This window comes from Diabrotica undecimpunctata, chromosome 3 (assembly GCF_040954645.1).
Source record: "Diabrotica undecimpunctata isolate CICGRU chromosome 3, icDiaUnde3, whole genome shotgun sequence".
Lineage (NCBI taxonomy): Eukaryota > Metazoa > Arthropoda > Insecta > Coleoptera > Chrysomelidae > Diabrotica > Diabrotica undecimpunctata.
The window spans coordinates 56,569,072-56,584,795 of NC_092805.1; the positions used below are offsets into that span (position 1 = coordinate 56,569,072).

The 15,724-nt window shown below is 32.6% G+C and overlaps 1 protein-coding gene across 1 annotated transcript in view; it reads right to left on the reverse strand.

Moving 5' to 3' along the window:
• Positions 1–239: 239 nt before the first annotated feature.
• Positions 240–15,724, reverse strand: part of nSMase (neutral sphingomyelinase) — a 47,939-nt gene continuing 32,454 nt past the window's right edge. The window contains exon 5 of the mRNA XM_072525962.1: positions 240–10,895. Within this exon, the coding sequence (XP_072382063.1) occupies positions 10,280–10,895 (616 nt within the window). The 3' untranslated portion in view covers positions 240–10,279. The remainder of the gene's footprint in view (positions 10,896–15,724) is intronic.

A 15,724-nucleotide genomic window follows, 5' to 3' on the forward strand; every position in this document is an offset into this window, starting at 1 on the left:
TGCGAACCGTATATTATTGATTTGTCAACCTGTATTACTTTTATTCCTGTAGTTAGTCCTTCTAGTGCTTCCTGGATAATTTCCTCTGAGTATACATTGAACAGAGCAGGAGACAGGACACAGCCGTGTCTTACGCACCTCTCAATCTGTATTTCTTCTAAAAAAAGTTATTCTCCTTTAGCACAGCTATTTGATTATAATAGAGAGCTCTAATGATCATGTTGTCTCTCATGTCTAAATTTTTCTTTTTAAGTAATTGGATAAGACGATTATGTCTGACCGTATTAAAGGCTTTTTATAATCCAAAAAACACGTACACTGGTTGATTAATAAGTACATAAATATATAAATACTGTTAGTCGTAAAGTACATTTTCAACGGATAGTTCAGTGCATTTCTAAATCCAAATTGTGTGCCCTAATGTCTTGCTCAAGTTTGTTGTGTATTTTCCGGTGTATAATTTTTAAAAATATTTTGAGCACACGACTCGTTAAACTTATTGTTCAGTGGTCTTGGCATTCTTTTGAGTTTGGTTTTTTGGCAGTGTTATGAATGTTGCCAATTTCTGGAAATGATCACTGTACTGATAATAAACTGTACATATCTATTCTAAAAGATCGTCACATTTTTTGGTAAATAGTTCTTTAATTTCCTTTTGTAAAAACTTTACCTCAGTGTTGTTCCTAATATATTTAATTTGTTCATCACTGTTAGCATTCTTACAATAACTCAGTTACCTATAATTCTACTTCTGCAACATTGTGTTATATAACCTTCAAATTTAATTCAGTTATTTATCATTTTGGTAGCTATAGAATATCGATTTACATAGAAACCTAAATTCGTGTACAAAATAAAATCATAAATGTATAAATGAACATAAACAGAAGAACAGATCTTTAAATATATTTATATGAAATACTATTACCATCACATTTTCACAATTGAAATTGTTGATCATATGATGGAAAACTTATATTAATTCAACAATACAATATATTATACAAATGTTATGTTCACATATGTATAGAACTCACTATAGTATTTTCTACACTATTTATTGAAAATATCATACCAATAATGACCCTATGGTTATGGTAATGAAATATATAGCACTTACGTAAATTTTGTCTGGTATAGCCATATTGAACACGTCTCGAAACGAAAGACGTGTTCAAAGGCATTAACTGGGCAGATAAAGGAATAAATGTTAATGGAAGAAAACTGAGTCTTTTGAGATGAGCTGATGACATTGTAATATTCGCTACAAGTTTCGAAGAACTACAGACCATGATGACGCAACTATTTCAAGCTTCGGAAAAAGTAAGCCTTAAGATAAATTTGGAAAAAACAAAAATAATAACAAATTACAATGACAAAAAAACACCGAACATTAGATAAATAACGTTGAACGACATAAATTTAAAAACAGTAAGCGAATACATCTACCTTGGACAGATAATGAACGTTAACAAAGAAAATCAAACTGCCGAAATTACCAGAAGAATAAGGTTAGCGTGGGCAGGATTTGGAAAACTGATTTGGATCTTGAAAAGCACTAAAATAGAACAATATTTGAAAACCAGAATTAACGATCAGTGTATCCTCCCAATAATGCGAAGTGAAATAGAATATGCAGTTAGAACCACAAAGATGCATAAAGCAACAGGTCCAGATGAAATTAATATAGAAGCAATAAAACTACTAGACGAGGAGAATATCGAAATCTTGGTAAAGCTGTTCAATAGAATTTATGATACTGGTTACATTCCGCGAGAATGGCTGCAGTCATCCTTTGTGATGATCCCAAAAACAGCTAATGCCACAAAATACAATGAACACCGCTTAATCAGTTTAATGAGTCACTTGCTGAAACTCTTCCTTGGGATATTACACTCAAGAATGTACAAGATACTAGAAGAACTTAGCGGGTCAACACAATTCGGTTTTAAGGAAGGACTAGGAACAAGAGAGGCAATTTTATGTTTGAACACCTTAATACAAAACTGTTTAGATCAACGAAAAGATGTCTACCTCACCTTCATCGACTACGAGAAGGCATTTGACAATGTTAAACATGATATCATGATGGAACTACTACATAGGGCCAACATGGACTAGAAGGAGATCAGAATTATTCAGAATCTATACTGGAACCAAATGGCAAAGGTGAGGATTGATCAAGACCAATATACGGATGAATTTGAAATCCGGAAAGGTGTTCGCCAAGGCTGCATACTCTCTCTGATGCTTTTTAATTTATATGTTGAAAATATATTTGCGGAAGCATTAGAAGACACGGAATTAGGCATTAAGGTGAACGGCATACCAATTAGCAACCTACGCTATGCGGACGACACAGTGATTATAACTGATAATTTGGAAGATCAGCAGTTATTACTTGATAGGGTGAATAGCATAGGTAAAAAATATGGCCTCAAAATCAACATTTTGAAAACGAAATATATGGTCATTAGCAGAAACCCTCCAGAAAACCCGATAATATGCATAGGTGACGATCGCATAAAACGCGTGAAAACTTTTAAATACCTTGGCACCACAATCAATGACCAATCGGATCCACAACAAGAGATAAAAACCCGAATACAAATGGCAAGACAAGCTTTTGTGAAATTCAGACCGCTCCTATGTAATCAAAACCTAAATTTCGAAATACGCTACATAATGGTCAAGTGCTACATATGGTCCATCTTGCTTTATGGCATGGAAACGTGGACTTTGAAAAAAACATCTATCAACAAACTTGAAGCATTTGAAATGTGGTCATTGAGAAGAATGATGCGCATACCTTGGGTGGATAGAGTTCGAAACGATGACGTCCTTAAGAGAGCCGGCGTGAAAAGAGAACTCTTTGAATTAATTAGAAAACGCAAGATTGGTTACCTTGGGCACATATTGAGAGGAGCAAAATATGAAATACCACAGTTAATCCTACAAGGGAAGATCGAAGGTAGGAGAGGAGCCGTCCGCAAACAATTATACTGGTTAAGGAATATTAAAGAATGGACAGGAATACACAATACAGGCGAGCTGTGTCACGCCGCCAAGAACAAAATTCTAGTAGAACGTATGGTTCAGAGACGTGGACACTCACCAAGTCTAATATGGATAAAATAGTAAAGGCATAAAGAGCGATAGAAAGATCAATGCTCGGGGTGAGACTTATAGACAAAAAAAAACAAAGAAATGGATTAGAAGCAAAACTCAAGTAAAAGACGCAGGAGAACATGCTGCCAAATTAAAATGCAGCTTCGCAGGACACAATGCCCGACTGAAGGATAAAAGATGGAACCACGAAATACAACAATGGAGACCATGGTTAGGAAAGAGAAGCAGAGGAATGAAATGAGATGGGCTGATGACATTAAAAAGATCGGAGGACACAACTGGAAGCAAGTGGCGCAAAATAGAAAACACTGGATTGATTTGGGGGAGTCCAATGTCCAAAGTTGGATTACTTAAGGCTGAAGAAGAAGAAGAAGATAGCCATACTGTTTTGGTTTTTCACAAATCAATAAAATAAAAATTGACAAATTCAAAAATTCGCTTCATCTTTCATGAATTATTTTTTTACATCCACAATGTACAGTGCTAAAGATCTGCCCTCTTGTATTGATCATTGCTAAATATACAGAAATCACAGACATGAAAATTTAAATACCTAATTATTATATAAACAAGTATAAATATAATTCATTTATAATTTTATTATAAAATAAAAACAATGACTAGAAACAGCTGTATAAACTACCAACTATGTTTATGAACTGTGTACAAAATAAAATACTTAATTAAGATATTTTTGTTTGTTAACGTAATAATGCTGAACTTATTTTCCGCTTCCAAATGGTTATTAGCTTAATTTAACCACAAAAAATGTAACATTGTTGGTTTTTATTTAGTTGAAGGCTAAAAATTATCAATATTGACAAAATACACAGAAAATATAAAAATAACTTTTATCATTATATTAAATTGTTGACCAACAATAAATACGAAATATTTGTAGTACATATTATATTTTCGTTCCATGAATCGTTTTTGATTATTACCGGAAAAGCTACCTTAACTGAACAATTTTGTTTACATGTTTTTTAAATTTGTTTGTTTTTTACTGTGAGTGGCTACTCTTTTAGCATTAGTATTATTTTCTCCCATATCAAGGCATCTGTAGGTTGGTCCGAGCCAAGAAGAGTTGTCACATTTCGTACTGCTCGATGACGACGTACTTCCACAATCTGTTTAGATGCAAAACCTCTTCTTGACAATTACAGTTAATCAGCTACTTTTGTATTTCCATAGCCTCTCTGAACATCCAAATTGTAGTGTGATGTTCTACTGAACAGCCGTTATATTCGAATAAAATTTGCTTGTTTATCTTGTAGGGTGGTGTGTTCTGCGATGGCTGATCTTTTGCAATGATACAAGTAACAGCCTCTTGTGTTAAGTCAAACGAGTATTTACCTACATGTTGTTTTAGTGTATACTGAGTCACAACTACGGGGAATGCTTACACTCCTTGATAATACAGAATAGAACAGACATTTATAGAATGTTAGCTCACAGTTAACATCAGAATATACTATTTTTACACAATATCTGATATATGTATCATTTTAGTCCTTTAAAAGTTTCTATTACTGGGCCTGATGATGGGATTTATATTCTAAACCACGAAACCACTCTCCCTCCGTTACAAACAATAAAAAATTAATGTTTGGATTGTTAGTACCGCTTGTTGTTGATTGTTTGTCTGTTTCTAGTTGTTATGTACTCTTGTTGGTTAGTGGGTAGTGGATTGAATTAGGATAAATGTTTATCCTTGTTTCGTAGATTACAACTTACTGCGTAAATGTATCTATAATCCGTTAGTGATTTTGGAGACTTGTGGGCTTGATTCAGAAATGTTTTTATTTACTTCTGCAGTAGTCATGTAATACGCGTTAATATTTTCTGATTATGTCTTGGTTTTTTGCTTGCTTCATTCATCCTGTAGAGTTTTAGAGTAGCTAAAAGGTGTATTTGCGTTGTCTTATTGTTAGCTATGCATTAATATGGCGACATCGATAATGTGCAGAGACTTTTGTTTTCAATACGATAGTTAGATTCTATACAGTGCTAGCCAAAAGTTCCCTCTCCCCTCATATCTTTTGAACGGTTATACTTATAACAGTAAAGTTATGCTAACTTAACCGGTAAAGTGTATCTGAAGATATTAGAAAACGCATTTGAACCGTTAATTCTTGAAATTCTTGAAGACAATCCAGATGAATTCGGCAACTTGGAAATAACGTTTCAATAAGATGGTGCTCCTACACACTATTATGGTGTAGTAAGACTTTACCTAGATGAGGAATATCGTGGTAGATGAATATGACGACGAGGTTTGATAGAATGGCCAGCTCGGTTACCAGACCTTACACCATTCGATTTTTTTCTGTACTTGAAATCTAAGGTTTACGCAACACCAAAGGACAGTATTGGCATTTTAACACAACGAAATGTTAAATAATGTAGGGCAATTTCTCCCAACACATTTGAACGAGTATGGCAAGAGTTTAGGAATAGGATACATTACTGTTAGGAAGTAGGTGAAGCACATTTTAAATACTTAATAGAAGAACTGGTTTATTATTTATTTAATTTATTTATCAAAATCTGCTTAAACTAAAATAAAATTAGTAAGATTGAATAAGTATTTTCAATACCTTTCAAACGAGACATTACTTGCCGTAAGGTTTCATTTAAAATTATCGATCACAGTGGCTCTGTAACGTCATCTATCACTATTATGTCACCGGCTATGACTAGTTGAGAAGCCTACGTTCGTAAGTATAACCGTTCAAAAGATACGAGAGGGAGGGGACTTTTGGCAAGCACTGCATAAGGGAGAAATAAAAAATTTACACTGTTGATTGCTGTGAAAACTCTACAAGCCAAGTTTACAGAGTAAAAAATAAGATATTATTACACTACTGGTCAATTTTTCATCTGGAAGACTAAATACGTTTATAAAAATAGTTAAACAGCAATAAGCATAAAAATAATATAAATATGATAAAAAAATAAAAATAGCTTTCATTGAGTTGTCATATTTAGCATTATATTTATTACAATTTAGTTTAACACCTTAATGTTTATCGCGCTATTTGTATTATTCTTACTTACAAACCGCACAACATATCACGTAATTAGATAAGAAGCTCATGCTATTCAGACAAAAATTTCCAGTTTTAAACAAAATATGTACATAATTAATTATAAAATGCAGCATAATGAAACAAATATTGATAATTTTAAAAATGTATTATTTTTCATATAATAGGTTCAACATTCTCTAAAAGCAAATATTATACAGACGAAATAAAATGTAAATTACGCGCGTGATTTAAAGACAGAGTGAATAAGATTTTTAGTCTCTAATTATTTGATACCATTCACTTCCTCTTAGGTAATAGCAATTTATTAACCCCTTGTTGCACAATATATATATATATATATATATATATATATATATATATATATATATATTAAATTTTAAAAGAAGGTAGGACTATAGAAAAGTACAGATAGTTAAATATTTTCAAATTTTTATTGTCACATCTAGTATACTAAAATATATTAGAAAATTATCATGCCACACGATACTTTTTTTTATTTATTCAAATTTTATAAAAAAATTATATTTTAAATTTCCTGCCAAACCATCTACTTTAAATTTCGTTTGCATGGCTTTATCGAAAATTGGATGTAAATGTCTTGGGGTTATACCTTTTCTTATACTATACCTTACTTGAAGTAACTAATAATAATACCTTAGTGGAAATTTTGAAAAACTTGTCAAGAAAGGGGTTCGTGTATCTTAGGCACGATATATAATTATATTAGATTATAATCTACAAAAACGGAGTACTTCCCTCTAATAGGTAGAGGTGTTCAGATCGTTTTAATTCCCAAACAAGGAAAGCTATTCAATGAAATCAAATCGTTTTTTACCATTCCTGTATAAAATTCTGGAAAAACTGTTGCTTTCAAGAATTGTACCGATTTTTATAAACCAACAAACTTTGCTCATAAATATTAATTTAGTCACTCACACGCCACAATAGAATAAATTCATGGTCTATAAAAAAACAGTAGTCCCTAGAGAAGATGAATTTTCTTAGACACAAGCGTTTAATAAAGTCATACATATAAAAATATGAAATTCTTCATCCTACTTCTTTATTCTACAGCTCAATCTCCATGATCGACATTAACTTGACATTAACAAATAAGCCAGTATACGACAAAGAAGTATTATTGCTCAAATTTTGTATTTTATATTCATTTGTAGAACATTCTGCCATAAAGGGCCAATACTTCACACACAACTTTACAAAAAGAAAATAATTGGGTCTCCAACTAGATAATATGTATCGAATAGTAGGTGTAAAATAATGGCGAAAATCTTTATCGGTGCGTTTGCAAGCAAATTTGTGGATCTAAATCAAATCAATGGTTGTGGCTAATTTCAGAATTCTTCAAATTCAAATCTTCAGTAAGCTCAAGGACCAGCAATCAGCGATCAGCAGAGAGCTTGCAGTCCAACAACGGGGCCATTACTTATTACTCACAAAATACGCAGACTTGCATTTGCTCGTGAAAAACTCAATTGGACAATAGACAATTGGAAAAAGTATTGTTTACAGATGAGTGTAGAATATCAATTTATGGAAAAGATAGTTGAACTAAGGTCTATAGAAGGACTGTAAAACGTTATGCTGTCTGCTTTCGGTCACACCGGGTTGCTTTTGGTGGAGGCTTAGTAATGCTTTGGGTAGGTGTTTCTTTTGAGACATACCCGGATCTCGTCCCGACTGAGATAGGAGTATTAACAGCACACAGATACATAACGGAGATCATACACCATCATGTGATGAAATATGCGTGGTTTATTGGCAATGGTTTCTGCTAGTTCAAGATAATGCGAGTTCACACATGGCTAGGATTATAACTCAGTATCTTGAAGAGTTTGCTATTCCAAAAATATTAATCCTAATCCTATTGAGCATTTGTGGAGCATGCTCAAAAAGGTGTATAAGCCAGTACGTAGAAATTTTCAATACATTTATTATTTTGTCAAAGTTTTCCTTGTTTATGATTTGTTACTCATGATAATGTCGGGTCATGTGCTACATGAGTATCTGACTCAATACAAAATAGATTTAATGTGATAAAAATAAGAAAAAAACATCAACAACAGGAACTCAGAAAACATTCTAACGTTCTCACATAACTGAAATAATCCAACTAATTTGCTGATGAAATTCTAGTCAATCGATCACAGAATCATAAGTGATGGTGTTGCCAGCCTTATGAACACATATGGGAATGTCACTGGACATTTTTTTTAATGAAAATTAAATCCCCTTTATTAAATAAGCGAAAAGGACTTCACCTATCTTCAATTTTACCTTATATTATGCATGCATGTATTTCATTGTTAAACCTAAGTACAAAGCCATTTCTTTTACATATTTCTCTGAAGTGACATTGTAGGTTTGATTAAAAAGTTGTATTAAAATAGTATATACTTTAAGTATTAAAGTTTAAAATCTTACTAAAAAGTTAAGCCTGTTTATATTTTGACTAGTTTGCAAATGAAGAATGTTATTAAAACAATAATTTTGTTTTTTTAAACTTTATATATTACCTCTTTATTCAACCTGTCATGTAAATTCCACTTCTCATAGAAGAGATAAAACAATTTTATATAATGAAGATTATGTCTCATAAATTTAGATACACACAACCTAATGTTATTTGAAATTGTTCGTAATAAGTAAATATAACTAAAGTAATATAATAATATTCAACGTAAATTTGTTTTTAAATTTCGCAACACTCCCAACTAATTCTAAAAATATCATTTTTACTACTTACATTCAATTTCCATGGGAGTATGAAAATGTTATCTGCTATGACAATATGTGCCTGATACAAACAATAAAGGTTACATCCAAAAATAATTATTTTTGATATCAGTATGTCAAAACTTTTGTTCGTTCTTGTTTAAAAAATAAAAAAATTTAAAAATTTGACATAAAATTCACATTGTGTTTTTTTTCTTTTTTTTTTTTAATTATATCGCCTTGCATTCGATTTATACAAACTGGATATCTTAAATGACGGAGGTTTTCACGGCCAGAGACAGAATCTAATCGTCTTCTGGGTTTGGACCAGGCGTTTTTGGACATATCTGTGAGTTTATCTCAACGTTTTATTCTGTAGCTTCTTCAGGAGCGCGAACAACTTGTTGGTTACGGTAAACCAGGTACTCGTGCCCAGAGGCGAAAACCAAGAACCGAGGTAGGAATTTACGCAAATTATCCAATGTGTCCAGAAATAAAATGTGAATCTCAGAAATCAGCTACCTATCTACAAATGTAGCGAAACGTTAAGATTGATTCATATAAGAGGTTGCCCAAAAAACCGTCCAAACCGAGAATATGATTAAGTGATGGATCTCTTACGGAAACTATAGCTATTATGTAAGAATAATTGCGTTTAAGATTGGCTGGACCATTAGCACGATAGGAACCTAATGGAATACTTGTCTACATGTCTATATACACATATATTATATATATATATATATATATATATATATATATATATATATATATATATATATATATAAATATATACTCTTCTTCAGATACAGTTTGCTACAGACGAGATGAGAAACATCAATTCGTATATCGATGGTTAATATACAAGCTTTCAGTCTGTAGGAGACTAGCGCACTTTGAATTAAATATATAAAATAGAATAGATTTCTCATCTCGTGTACAGCAAAATGAAATTATTTGTTTAAAGTAGAAAGTTGCAAATTACTTTTGACGGACGTTTTTAGATATTGTATGACCATATCAGGGACCATCTTGTGCTCTTTAAAGAAAAGGGACAGACAATGTCATTGTAATACGTTTGTGTCTATTTAATTCACACACACGTATTATATATATATATATATATATATATATATATATATATATATATATATATATATATATATATATATGTATATATATCTGTAAGTATTCAATGGCATAGAGAAAAACTTCCACTTCCATGCTACATTCAAATGTTTTTGTATACAACTGATCACATAAATTAAAATTGTTGATATGCACATACATATATTTGGTGTAGGATGGTAACAATAATTGGTTCACTTCATATGCTTACTCTACCAACGATTATAACAGGTATGTCACGAAGATGATTTTTTAAGGTGTACTTCTATGGCCGATTTTCCAGCAAGCACTCCATGCCTCTCTATTTTATTCCAAACAGTTGCCATTAGAAGACAAAATGCCCATCCAAGTCCAATTAAAACCTTCAGAATATTATACAGTACTATAAAACCTATAGGAACGTCAAATGTGAAGGTGACTATCAGTGAACAGAAAAGTATGATACCTAAAACGGAGTAGAGAATTTTATGTGTATATATACTAGCTAGACCACGGTCTAATATTAAAATAGATTCATGTAAGATGTTCTGCAAGTCGTGTTCGTTCCTAGAGTAGGTCATCGCCGCCTTTTTACTTATTTCGAGAGTCACTTCCACGGCTTCGTGGTCAGAATAACTAAAAGTACATTGAGGAACACGGTCTGGCAGGGGCAGTCTATATTTTCTCATTTCTACCTGAAGTTTTGAGCCTGGATGGTACATGATAAAGTCTATCCGCTGTCCCGGAATCTTTTGCTTCACATAACTGCTGGGTGTATAAGTATTTCTTAGACTTTCACATGTTGCTATGTGTTCTTTCGGTACATTTGCATATTCGAAGGAGTCTACTAGACCAGGTATGATTAATATTAGCCTGAAAAGTTCGTTAAAATAAATAAAATAATCAACATACACTATCGCTGGAAATTTTTTTCAAAACTGATTTAACATTAATAAAAGCCAAACTATGTATAATTTAAATCAAACAATAATCGCATATATGCCTAAAACTTTAGTATTACAAGGGCTGATCTCTTTGCATCGGCCTTGGCCCGCTTACAATAAAAAAATAACAAATATCTCACGTTCATTTTTCAACTTTTATTACGTTAAAATAAGAGCATTTTTGTAATGTTCTAGAATTTATAATGCTTGCGCCTGATGCTAATAAGTGTTCTATAAATTTTGTCTGCAATTGCTAAGGCCAAATCTGGAAAATATTGCAGATGATCAACTATCAATGTAATTGGGTGCATTATTATGATATAACAGAAAACATTTGCGCAGTTTCCTATGCTACGTTTTTCTTTTTTGGCGCCACGTAATTTTGGGAATAAATAAGAATAATAATCACCTGTAATTGTGGTTGCTTTTTGCAGGAAATCTACTAAAATTACGTCTTTAAAACCACAAAATAAAATTATTTTGCATTAAAATAAAATTATTATTATTATATTAAAATTTCCTGCTAAAAATTGCATCTTGAATTTTTCGTCAGTGGTCAACCTCGATGTATCGACTCCATATTCTGTCTTTTGCTCTCTCTACATAATATTGAATTTAGTCGTCTCGTCTATTGTCACTACGTTGTAAGACAATTTTTTAAATCTTATTTATAACGCGTTGATTGCATATGTCTTTTCGAATTTGATGGTGTGCAATTCAGCAATAAGTATATAGTATACACCATAGAGTATGAGAGACCAATTACGTCTATTATTTGTCTAATAGGCACACGTCGATCATGAAGCACGAAATCATGGACCTTTTGTATTATGTTATTGTATAGTAGAGACTGTCTGCCACATTTAAACTCAGGACACCACATTTTGATACTGATATGTGACTCTTTCGAATTCTGGCATCTACTACAGGCACGTTTGAACAGATTTAGACTTATAATTTTCCAGCGTGAGTCTATGTATACATAACAGGCTATAATGCGACGTGTAGAAAAATAATTGTTTCAATCTATAAATGGGTCAGGGGTGCAGCAAAGGGAGCAGCCCTTTTACCTTCATATCAGCATTAAACTATGTACGTAATTTTAATTATAAAGATGTTGACAAGAGCTCTGTTAACCCATCAAAAATATTTTTTTGTTAATTTTTTTTTAAATTTTCTAACTAGATACTTCAAACATTATGTATCATAAAATAAGAGTATCCGCCAAAATAGCATATCAGATTACGGATGAGATCAGATGAGTAACGAAATACATATCACTGACAATTATTGCTCAAGCATTTAGTATTTATTATGAATGGTGTTGTTTATGGCTAAATATATAAAACGATATTGAATTGGTCCGTGAACATTTCGGTAAAAGAGTTATTTACAGTGATACAAGCATGCTATTTAGGGTGACAGTGAGTAAAATTAAGATAGCTATGATGGTAACCAACGTTCTGAAAAAAAAACAAAAATGGTACATGACGAAGAAGATATTTCTTGTCGAATATATTTCGAATATCTTCCACATTCACTGATTTTAATATCGTATATCTTTACTTGTGGTACCATGTAGGCTTCAAAATATTTGTCAGATAATGTGCAAGAAAAATAAGATTAATTACGACAATGAATAATATTATATTTAGTTTCAGTTTAGAACAACCAGTCTGTATTAGTATGTTTAATAATTTGCAGAATAATTGTGAAGCTTGTTTACGTCACACGAAGGTCACACGTGATCTGGATATATTCTGTAGGCATTCCAGACAGGAACAGGAGAACACTAGCTGAACAGGAGATAACATTCAGTTCAGTACAAAGCAACAATTCCAACTCACCATGTAATAGAAGAGTCGTATGTAGGTAAGGTGCGCATAATCCAACTCATCACGCTAAGACTAAGGGCACGTTTTTGATTCGGAAGGCAGTGACCCCAACTCAACATGTTGCACGGTCCGTCTCCGGATCGTTAAGTCCTGTATCAATGAGTCACAGTGTTCCTATTCCGATCAACATGTACATAAGCACGTACCATTGTGACTACCAATACACGAGTCTTTTCTATTGACTTTCGTAGAGAGTTTATACTCCACCATTATATTAATAGAAGTAGTGAGAACATCTCTGGGAGCACGCGACAAAAGTGGTTCTTTCTAGAACGATTAATTATACATGGTACTCTAGTCCTCAACCCCGACACGGCGCGTCTTCATGGATGATAGGGAACGTCCTATATATCTAAAAGATATGTGCAAATAAGTTTTATCCAAATAAGCATCCTTGGATTAACTGAGGATATACCATAGAGCAGCATCTATGTTATTACTAAATCAAAGCCATTAAAGAATACGTCTTTAAATATTTGATTTCAGGTGACAGTCACATTGATTTAAACAGCTGTGATACTGCGATAAGGAAGGTAACGAGAAAACACCTCATTATTTATCCCCAGGTAAACCTCATCTTATTCAAACGAGGAAGTTGTGGAGTTTTACGACGAAATATCAATAGCACTAAACGAAATACCTACGAAATATGTTACAATATCAGGTGATTTTAATACTAAAATTAGCAGCAGAACATGTGTTGAATGTTAATGTGTGGTTTTCTTCTTCAGAACAACTTATTCCAAATGAATGGCTTCTTCCACAAAAAACAACAAAGATGGACTTGACAAAGCCCGGATAGCAAAACCAAAAACGAAATAGATTATATAATTAGCAACAAAAGAGAAATCTTTTGTAGCTAATGTGCAACATTGTCTTGCTAATGTGCAAGAAATGTGCTAAACAAATTTTTTACAGGTAGTGATCAACGAATGGTACGCGCTAAAGTTAAAATATATCTAGACAAGGAAAGACATCGATTATTAAGAAAAAATGAAATACATGCACACAACCCAGTGACGTCAAAATATACCAACAAGACATTGAGACTAAATTAAAATAAAATACAAGGACACTTCCTACTGAAGATATAAATGTTCTCAATGAATGTATTACACAAGTTATACGAGAAAGCCAAAAGATACATTGTCCAAAAATAAAGAACGAAGAGAAACTCAGCAGGGAAACCAAAACCCTAATGACACAAACAAAAAATATAAAAGAGAATATAAACACAAGTAAAGAAGAAATATGGAAGATGAATCAAGAAGTACACAAAGCAATCGTAAAAGATTTGAGAAAATATAATATCGAAAAAATCTAACAAAAGATACAGGCAAATAAAAACTCGAAGGTACTTTAAAGAAAATTAAAAACTGAAGAGTCAAATAATGAAATTAAAAAACAACCCCATTATGAGGTCTTACTGACAAAGGATAGGGGTAAATTCCAATAGATCGAAATGCCCTCAAAAAATCGAAAAACTGTAAAACAGCAGGACCTGGAGATATCCCAATTGAGTTGGTAAAGTATGGACCAAAAATATTACATGAGATGTTGGTTCAACTATTTAACAAATGCTTAAAAGGACAAAATATCCCTGATGATTGAAATGTTGGCTACATCAGCTCAATATTCAAGAAATGGGATAAACACAAATGCTCTAATTATAGGGGAATAACTGTTATCAGCTCAGTGGGGAGGTTGTATGGTCGAATAATAAAAGAAAGAATAGAATCAGAATACGAAGACAAAGAAGAACAAAATGTATTTCGTGCAGAAAGATCGTGCACTGATGGTATATTCGTTCTGCAGCAGGTAATCGAAAAACGGAAGGCAAGGAATCTATCTACCCACCTATTGTTTGTAGATTTAGAGAAGGCATACGATACGGTACCTTTGAAAAAACTGTTTAAAAAAAAAATAAAGAAAGTAGGTCTCAGTAGAGAGTATGTGGATGCTATCGCAAATATATACAAAAATGCAAGAAGTGTCGTTAAAGAAGAAAACTTTATATCTGAATTATTTCCAATAACAAACGGGCTTAAACAAGGATGTTGTCTATCTCCGACCTTATTTAAAATATATATTTAATCATCGCTAGAGCAGTGGAGGAAACAAGTATCCGGAATGGGAATAGACATAGGCGGTGGTAAATGTCTAACAACTTTATTTTTCGTAGCGAATGATGAGGAAGACATGGACGACATGTTTAGAAAACCAAAGAATGAATATGAAAAATGGGGCCTCAATATGAATATGTCAAAGACAGAGTATCTTAAAATAGGAGATAATAAAGAAGATCCAGAGTTAGAAATTAGAAACACAAAAACATGTAATGAATACAAATATCTCGGATCTATAATATCTAAAGAAGGCACTACTTAAAGAGACATCGAAAACAGAACGCAGCAGGGAAAAAAAGCGGTAAACATTCTAAACTCTATACTATGATCTAAAGATATTAGACAAGAAACGAAATTGACAAACTATCGAACCTTGGTAGAGCCTATTATGACTTATGGGACAGAAGTTTGACAGATCACGCAAAAAGGTAGAAAAAGAATAGAAGTAGTAGAAATGGATTTTCTAAGTAGAGCATGTGGTGTATCCAAAAAAGATCATATCAGGAATGAAGATATTAGAAGGAGGACAAATACGTAGACAGAATTGAAACGAGACAACTAGTATGGTATGGTCACGTGAAGCGAATGAATGAGGATAAATGGCCAAAGAAAGCTTTAAATTATATACCACAACAAAGAAGAAGAATGGAAAGGCTTTCAGTTGCCTGGGAAGAAAATTTACGGCACATAATGAGAGATAGAGCCATCAAAGAAGACGAAATGGATGGACAGAAAAC